Below are 9,406 nucleotides of genomic sequence, written 5' to 3' on the forward strand. Positions count from 1 at the left end.
ACAAAATACCTCACAAATATTATAGAACTAAGCACTCAAATGCTTATAAGATGAAAGAAAACTCGAAGAAGAGATGATTTCAGAATGAAGGGGGAGCTCTATTTATAGAGCCCCTGTCCGTGTGAATACGCGTTTTTACCTTCGGCTGCACATACATGTTTTGCTTCTTTTTCAACAAAGGCAATCAAATAAGAATTCTCCTCTGCATGCATTTATTATGTATGTCCCCACCTTTAACTATTTTGCCGACAATATATAGTGGCTTACTTCAGTAGGCGACGGTTAATAACCGTCGCTACCGTCGCTACTAAAGCGACGGTTTATCAAAAATCGTCGCTAATCCAACCGTTTTTTGTAGTGTTTATGGACGTCTAGGAAATGAATCCAGAAACTGGAGAGTGGACCATGTTACCGACCTTTGATTTGAGAACTCTGAATGACAGATTTGAGGACTTGTTCGGCGAATATTTGTAATCGATATTTCTCTTTGGTTGGTTAGCTGATAGGGAGGAGTTGCTCTTGACAACCTTGTGTACTCAAAAACGTTGCGTAGTTTATAATATTAAGACGGGAAAAATTCAGTCAGTTGAGATGGACATCGATGATGTGAAACTATTCCATTTTCAAACTCATGTGAACTGTTTGTTATGGCTGGAAAGAGGATTTCAAGTGGACAAGCTACAAAAAAAGCAGGGAATACCAATTTTAAGGATGTCTTATACTTGACATGTGCATTTGATAAAAGAGCTAAGAGTAGGTCTCGTGTGAGACGCTCTCACGAATCTTTATCTGTGAGACGAGTCAACCCTATAGATATTCACAATAAATAGTAATACTCTTAGCATAAAAAGTAATATTTTTTCATTAATGACCCAAATAAGATACCCGTCTCATAAAATATGACCCGTGAAACCGTTTCACACAAGTTTTTGCAAAGAGGTAAATGTCCAATGCAGTATGTATGGGGAAGTGAATACAAACTATAATCTATGATGTTTTGATATGTTATGTCTTATTTGTGATAAAACTTGATTACTATTACCAGATAAATGGCATTAAAACCGGCCGTCCTCATTTCTCTTCAAATAGATTTTGATGTCGAGCAAATGAAGGAGAAAAACACCAGAAAGTCTTGGATTGCCGATATGCGAAAGGGGAGTGTTGTTTCCGGCGATTGTGGGCCAACGACCAAGGCATTCTTCTCCTCTCCGACGGTAAAAAATTTTTTGGTTATTTAAACTCAATCACGTGCATATTTGAACTTCGTTTTGCATTTTGAGCTCGTTTGAGCATAGTTTTTGCATATTAGAGTTTTGTTTTGATAGATTAGTTATAATGCAAAACTGAGAAAAAAATTTGTTTTGTCATATCGGGTTTAGATAATTTTCGAATTTTTTTTAAGGTTTGATTGTTGAGTATTTGAGAATAGTGTGTATTTTGTGTGTCATCTTGATCCAGAAATTTTCAAAAAAATTAGATTTTTTTTCTCCAAATCTCAGCTCAGTATTTACATGTGCGCAAGGGTTGATTTGTCTTTCAATTAGCTGAGTTTGTAACTTTGCATACTACTCGAAGTCTCTAATTTTCTTCCCCTCCCACCCCACGTCTTGGTTAGGACAGATGAGGTGAGAAAAGCAACTTTCCAGTGGAATGTCATGTTTGAACTCGATTGTATCTAGGAGACTCAAATTTGTTCACGGCACCGCACATTGGGTGTTACTGCTACCACAATTACGCTATTTTGTACCCCGAACCAATACATAAATACAACATATTAGTGTCATTTGTACTGCTTATACCATACAAGAACGATGACCAATAACTCATACATATATGTTGTATTCATGCTACTACGCGTTGGGTATCATTGATACTAAAATTAAGCTATTTTGTACTGCAAAATCAAGACATAAACACCACATAATAGCATCATTTGCATTGCTTATATCGTACAAGGACGGAGACCGACTTGTACGGAGACCGATAAATCATACATGTGTTCATGATACCGTGAGTTGGGTACTTATGATACGATAATTAACTTAGTTTGTATCCGAAATCAAGACATAAGTGCCACATATTATGACCATTTGTACTGCTCTTACCATACAAGAACGAAGACCAATAACTCATACATGTGTTCATGATACTGCGCATTAGGTATTAGTGATACCACAACTAAGCTATTTTGTACCCCAAATCAAGACATAAGTACTGCATAGTAGAGTCATTGTACTGCTTATACCATACAAGAACGAAGACCAAAATGTTGCCCAATTTAGATCCCCGTGTCTAAAAAGTAAAAAGTCCACAAAATTAATAACAAGAAGTCACTGAGATATCAAAATAACATTGTACGAATTAGAATGCAAGAATGCACTCCCTGGAGAGGTTACATTTTCATCTAACTCAATCCCAATAATGGCTAAGATAAACAAGGAGCAGGGAGGTCGGTGGATCGGCTGGTTTCCCAAAATGTAGGTCGCAAATTCGAATTGTGCCATGTCACTATTATGTAAAGAAACGAAAAGGTAATCGTGCTGAGTTCACAAATCTGAAGAAGCCCAAGGACACCCCTTCTAGTAAATCATCCAGATAAATTCAAAATGCTGCAAGTTTACGAGTTTTCGGTTTGTTTATACGCGCATACAGGGCAAGTGTAAAAGATGGTCTGTCCTTCATCGGCAGATCTAATCTGGATTTAAGAAAAACAAAAGGAACAAGTAGAGCTAGTTGGACACAAAACATAAAATGGGCAAAGGACAAGTACCCGATAATTAAGTTAGTTGCGGACAAACATGGAGAAAAATTACCTGTCTGGCGACATAGGCCATGCCCAAGTGCTGGCATGCTCTACATTTTGCATTATAATCCTACACGATTAAGAAGAGAACATTGGCTCAAATTTAAGAAATTTGTTCCACTAGAGTAGCTAGAATGAGAGCACAAAGTTCCAACCATTTGTTTTAGTTCCTTTTCTTCTTCAATATCGTCCAATGAAGATATTCCCAGCTCCCTCCTCATATCCTACAAATATAATAACATGATGCTGAGATAATAAGAACTGAAGAATTAGCGCATAACTAAGAGAATCGTTTTCCTATCAAATGGTGTATGAATTTTGTCATGTGAGTAGTAGTTGTGAAACCAACTTTGATCCTAGCCAAATAAACATTATATCATACCTAGTGAAAGAACAATTGCCATAAACACAATGGGACATACCTCGGCACTAATGGTGTACCGTATCACTTTTCCAGCGAGATCTGATCAAAGGTATAAAAGGACAAAATCTTAAATAAATCAACAGGAAAAAATATTTTTGTGAATGAACCAACCAAATACAAATCCTGAAACTAATCCTATTATTGCAGCATATGACCCGCTATAGAGTAATTAATAATCTAATCAAATCTTTGTGGTTTAGTAATAAATCAACTTTCTGCTGCAACCGAACTGGACTTGAATACCGTATCAATAATTTTTAAAAATTCATAGTAAAGATTGATCCAAATAAAATTCTACGGCAAAATTGATAGCTACTTCCTTCTCTACTTCAAACTATTATGCACAGTAGATGAGCCAATTGCATTTAATGGGCAACCCTAAAATGCTACAATGTAAGGGTCAAAACCACTTTTTCCATGTGTATCGCAGCAAGCTCACAAGATTTTACAAGAAACACCAAGGCAAAATTAAGCATCCACAGCAAATATAACAAGATCAATACTTTGCAGTCAAACTTCGAATCGATCTTACAACAGTAGTACGTAATTACAAGAAACTGATGGATACATTCCCAATATTTTGATTTATTTACATGATTTTCGAGTAGATTTGAGCATCTCCTAGAGAAAATATACATCAAAGCAAGGTATCACTGAATTAAATCATCGGTAATAAAATAAAATAAAATAACCTTTGAGGCGCTTCTTGAATTTGCACGACGGGCATCGTGCATACTTGGGTGAGTTGAAATCGAGCATTGTCCCGCAAATTTCGCAGAACATGAAATCACGCTGGCGACTGTACTCCGTCATGATTATACTTGTACCTATCAATCACTTTCCTCCAAAAAAAACACAAAAACAGGGAAACAATGAAGGGATTTGAACGAATCGATTGCCGAGTGGAAGTTCCAAGGAAAAGGGGCTTTAATTAGGGCTTAAGCCCGGATGACAAAGGGCTAGAGAAACATAAATAAATCGGACCACTATTTTATTACAATGATTTTCTGTTTAAAAAATCGTTTTATTATCCATATATAGCGGTGATTTTCTTTTTAAAAAATCGGACCACTATTTTATTACAATGATTTTCTAGACAAAACCAAGCTACGTTTTTTGAAAAAATCGTAGCTATAATAAGCGACGATTTTTTGAAAAAATCGTAGCTTAATGAAGCGACGGTTTTTAATCAAAATACTATATATTTCATAAATAAAATATTACGCAAAAATTAAAATTAAATATTAAATTTTCTGTAAAGAAAACGCTTTAAAAACCTGACATGCGCGAAGATATGCAGATCCACGTAACGTTGGAAGATCACACCAACGAGCAAATCTACAAAATTAATAAGAAAAAATGTTAGTAAAAAGTAAGAAAACCGAAACTTTGAAAAAATTGATAGATTTCCGATACTACCAGAGAAGAAAGACGAAAATCGCTGAAGAAAATGTTCGCGAAATATATTGAATCATAGCGACGGTTTTAGCAGCGACGGCCTAGAGTTAAACTGTTGCAAATAACGACGGTTTTTAATAAACAGTCGCCGATTTAGATCGACGACGGGTTAGGCCGTCGCTATTGGCGACGGTAGTAAAACCGTCGCTACTAGCGACGGCCTACAAAAACTGTCGCCGAAGATTGCGACGGTGTTGTTGAAATTATCCATCGCTAATTTAGCGACAAACCGTCGCTATATTCAGCGACGGTTTGTTCTAAAACCGTCGCTTTCGTTTTTTTTAAAAATTTTCCTAAAAAAATATATTTTGTTAAGTGTAATTGAAAAAAATTAACAACAAAATTTGAAAAATGTAATCATATTACTAATCTACAAATAATAATACAAGTGTTTGATACAAATGTCGTAAAAAAAATAAATCGAACAAAGGGCTAGAGAAACATAAATAAATCGGACAACTATTTCATTACAATGATTTTCTTTTTAAAAAAATCGTTTTATTATCCATAAATTAAGTTTATGAATTAGAGCTACAAAGTGGTTATATGAGCCGAGTCCAACTAGAATAGAATCATTTAAATCATACACTCGACTCACACTCGATCGAGTATTTAATTTCAAGTTCGAGCTGGACTCGTGAAAATATCGGGTTATTCGAACATGTACTCGAAAATTTTGAAAATGTTTTTAGCATAATTTTAGAGTTTAAATTTATCCATATGGACAAAAATAACCTTAATTATGTATTCTCTAAAATTAATAATATTAATATATAGTTACTTGAGTAATTGGCGAGTCATTCTAGTAAGAAACAATCAAAACTCGAACTCGAACTCGACTCGAATGAAGAATCAAGCTACTCAAACCCTCTGTAAAATCAAGCTCGAGTCAAGTTTCGACCGAACTATTAACTAGTAGTTTAACTCAATTGCATCCAATAGCGGCTACGTATGTTTTATTACCCAAGTTTTTGTGAGCTCCATTATGATAAATGGTTTGCTTTTATATGAAATTATAGTGTTGGGTTTGGCCCAACTCTTACCCAAAGCCTAAAAACCCAAAGCCCATTCCCATAAGCCTTAGCCTACTAGGTTTTGTCTTACTCTTTAAATACTTATTTCGTTCCCCAGCATCCGAGATGAAAAGTGTGAGTTTTCTGAGAGGCAGTAGCTCTTCATTCTTCTTCGGCGTCCAGTGTTCTTTGCTTTATGCATGTGAGCTCTTCTCTTCTCTTCTTCCTCTCTTTTTCTCAAGTGATATACCAGAGGGTGTGAGATTGGAAACTGTCCTCGGTTCTTTGTGCTAGTCTCGATCAGTGTCGTTGCCTACTGTGTGTAGAGTAATCGGGGTTTTGATCGGGAAACCTTTGTGGTCTTCGCCTTGGTTTACTGTGTATTTGGAGAGGCCAAAATCAGTTCGTCTGAGCCCGTTTTATTCTAACATATCATATTATATTGGTTATTGTTGTGGCTAAAAAGTTGCAGGTTGTCCAGCCAAGATTAGAGGAAGATACGGCACCGACCGATGGGCTCATAACAGTGGTATCAGAGCCATTGGTTGCTGCCTGCTTTGTTGCTCGCCTTGCTGCCCGTCGTGCCGTTGCCATCGGTTTGTCGGAATCTGAAACTCTTACTTAGGGTTTCGCTCTGGTATATTGGCTGGAACCTCTTTTACTGCATTTAGTAGCGTAACCGCTTGCCGCGGATTTATGTGCTGGAATTTGCTGCTGGTAGAACTCTAGGTTTTATGTGCTTGTTGAGTTTCCATTTCCGTGGCATAAAAGTTGATTCCGCTGTTTTCGTTTTGATCTTGTGTGATTTAAATTTTTTCTGTGTGAAAATTTGTTGTTTTTGATTAACTGTTGAGGTTTTGTGAAAATGGCTATGACTGGATATCATCTCGAACCTTTCAACCAAAAAACAGATTTTTCAATATGGCAGCAGAAAATGAAAGGTATTTTGGTACAACAAAGAGTTTTCAAAGCAATAGACTTGTCATATTCTGCTGCTGAAACTCCTGAAAAAAAAGGCTGAAATGGATGAGTTTGCTTATTCGTCTATAATTTTGAACTTGTTTGGCTCTGTGTTAAGAAAAGTTGGTAAACTGAAATCGGCTAAGGAACTTTGGGAAAAATTAGAAGAACTTTATACTGAAACTTCGTTGCCCAGTGAATTGTTTTTGCTTGAGAAGTTTTTCCGGTTCAAACTTGATTTAAACAAGGACATTGATGAAAACCTTGATGTGTTTACCAAATTAGTTCAAGATATTAAGCAAACAGGAGATAAGAATATTGATGATTACACCCCTATTGTTCTTTTAAATGACATACCTGATTCTTACAGTGATGTTAAATCTGCTATTAAGTATGGTAGAGATCGGGTAAGTTTAGAAACTGTTGTGAACGGCCTGAAAAGCAAAGAGATATATTTAAAAACCAATAAGGGTGGTAATAATTCTGGTGAGGTTATGTTTGTTAGAGGAAGGTCTCAACATAGATTTCAAAATCAAAAACCTTCAAACAACCATAACCAAGCATTCGTTAAAAATAGAGGTAAGAGTAAATCGAGATCCAAGTCGAGACCCAAGAATAGAAAATGCTATAATTGTGGTGAAACTGGTCATTACATTAAAGAGTGTTCTAGGCCTAAGCAAAACCAAAACCAAAACTTTAAAAATCAGCATGATGATCATGCAAATATGGCTTCTGGTAGTGAAAACATGGGTGATATTTTTATGGTGACTGAGGTATGTGATGTGTCTGTGGTGAATTCTGTGCATTCAAGTTCTTGGTGTGAGAATGAATGGCTAGTTGATTCTGCGTGCACTTTCCACTGGGTCCCTATTTAAAAATCTGTTTTCTAGTTATAAAGAAGTGAATCATGGGTCTGTTTCTATGGCAAATGAAAAATTGTGTCCAGTTGCTGGTCTTGGTGATGTATCACTGAAATTTGATTCTGGTTATGTTTTAACTTTGAAAGATGTGAGGCATGTTCCTGATTTATGTCATAATTTGATTTCATGTGTTGCATTGGAAGATGATGGTTTTCAGGGTAGGTGGGGGAAATGGGGTTATGAAAATTATGAAAGGGTCTTTAGTGGTTTTCAAAGCTGCCAAAAAGAGAAACTTGTATGTTTGTCATGCTGAATATGAGTCTTGTGTTCAAAATTCTGTGAACGTTGTCTTAAGTGACAAAACTGATTTGTGGCACAAAAGGTTAGGTCACATGAGTTCTAAAGGTCTTGAAATTTTGCACAAAGATGGTTATTTTGGTAGTGATAAATTGTCTTATATGCCATTTTGTGATTCTTGTGTTCTTGGTAAATAGTCCAGAGTTAAATTTCCAAATTCCCCTATTCCCAAACACTCTGTCACCTCTGAAATACTTGAGTATTTGTATGCTGATGTGTGGGGTCCTGCTAGTGTGCCAACGCATGGTGGAAACCAGTATTTTCTATCTGTTATTGATGATTTTTCAAGAAAAGTTTGGGTTTTCTTAATGAAAAACAAATCTGATGTAGTTTTAGAAGTTTAAAAACTGGAAAAACTTGATTGAAAATCAAACAGGTAAGAAAATTAAAATTCTAAGAACTGATAATGGTCTTGAATTTTGTAATCGATTGTTTGACAATTTGTGTGCTGAATCTGGTATTCAAAGACATAGGACAGTCCCTTATACGCCTCAGCAAAATGGTGTAGCTGAGCGTATGAATAGAACTTTACTTGAAAGGGTGAGGTGTATGGTTGCAAGTTCTGGTCTTTCAAAAAAGTTCTGGGGTGAAGCTATTTGTACTGCTGCTTATTTGATAAATAGGTCTCCTTCTGTGCCTTTGAATGGTAAGTGTCCAGAATCTGTGTGGTCTGGTACGCAAATTAATTTTTCAAACTTGAAAGTTTTTGGTTGTTCTGCTTTGTGCATCAGAAAAATGACAAACTTGAACCTAGGTCTGTGAAATGTGTTTTTCTTGGCTATTCTGATGGGGTTAAGGGTTATAGATTATGGGTAAGGGACCAACCTGGTTTTAAAGTGTTAATCAGTAGGGATGTTGTTTTCAATGAGTCTGAATTTCCCTGTTTATCTGTTCCTTTACCTACTCTTGAACCTGCCACTGCTCCAAACAAGGTGGAGCATTTACTTGCTCCAAGTCATGATTATGAAAATGTGCAGAATGCTCCTGATGTGAATGATTTACCTGAAAATCTGCCTGAAACTGTTTTTGATAATCAAGTTGATGCTGATGTGCATGAAGAAATTGCTGAAAATATTCCTGAAACTGATCTTAGTGATTTGAATGATTATCAATTGGCTAGGGATAGATCTAAAAGAAATATTAGGCAGCCACAACATTTTGATGATTTTCATATGAATTCTCATGCATTTAGTGTGTTTGAGTCAATTGATAATGTTGAACCAAAGTCAGATGAAGAAGCTTTAAAATCTGAAAACTCTGTGCAATGGTTAAATGCGATGAATGAAGAAATTAACTCGCTGCATGTTAACAACACTTGGATTCTTGTACCTAAACTTGAAAATTGTTCTGTTGTGAACTGTAAATGGTTATTTAAGGTCAAGAATGAATGTGAATCTGTTAGATTTAAAGCTAGGTTAGTGGCTAAGGGCTTTACTCAAAAGGAAGGGATAGATTATACTGAAATATTTGCTCCTGTCGTAAAGTTTACTACTGTGAGAATCATGCTTGCCCTTGTTGCTCAGTTTGATTG

The 9,406-nt window shown here is 36.0% G+C and overlaps 1 protein-coding gene across 1 annotated transcript; it reads right to left on the bottom strand.

The window, feature by feature from the left end:
• Positions 1 to 2,293: 2,293 nt before the first annotated feature.
• Positions 2,294 to 4,646, bottom strand: LOC142521297 (uncharacterized). The gene is made up of 6 exons (XM_075624521.1): positions 4,505 to 4,646; positions 3,920 to 4,064; positions 3,226 to 3,266; positions 2,959 to 3,027; positions 2,814 to 2,873; positions 2,294 to 2,695 (listed from the first exon to the last, which is right to left on the bottom strand). The coding sequence occupies exons 2-6, from the start codon at positions 4,038 to 4,040 to the stop codon at positions 2,618 to 2,620; spliced, it is 369 nt and encodes a 122-aa protein (XP_075480636.1). The 5' UTR covers positions 4,041 to 4,064; positions 4,505 to 4,646; the 3' UTR covers positions 2,294 to 2,617.
• Between the last annotated feature and the right edge of the window lie 4,760 nt (positions 4,647 to 9,406).

Source organism: Primulina tabacum, chromosome 12, assembly GCF_025594145.1.
Source record: "Primulina tabacum isolate GXHZ01 chromosome 12, ASM2559414v2, whole genome shotgun sequence".
NCBI classification, from domain to species: Eukaryota; Viridiplantae; Streptophyta; class Magnoliopsida; order Lamiales; family Gesneriaceae; genus Primulina; species Primulina tabacum.

Bases quoted from the DNA above. Each gene is read 5' to 3' on its own strand.
- LOC142521297 (XM_075624521.1), bottom strand. From the start codon at position 4,040: ATGACGGAGTACAGTCGCCAGCGTGATTTCATGTTCTGCGAAATTTGC. The intron at 3,267-3,919 runs GTTATTTTATTT...ACCTTTGATCAG, and splicing joins ATTCAAGAAGCGCCTCAAAG to ATCTCGCTGGAAAAGTGATA. The intron at 3,028-3,225 runs GTATGTCCCATT...TTATATTTGTAG, and splicing joins GGTACACCATTAGTGCCGAG to GATATGAGGAGGGAGCTGGG.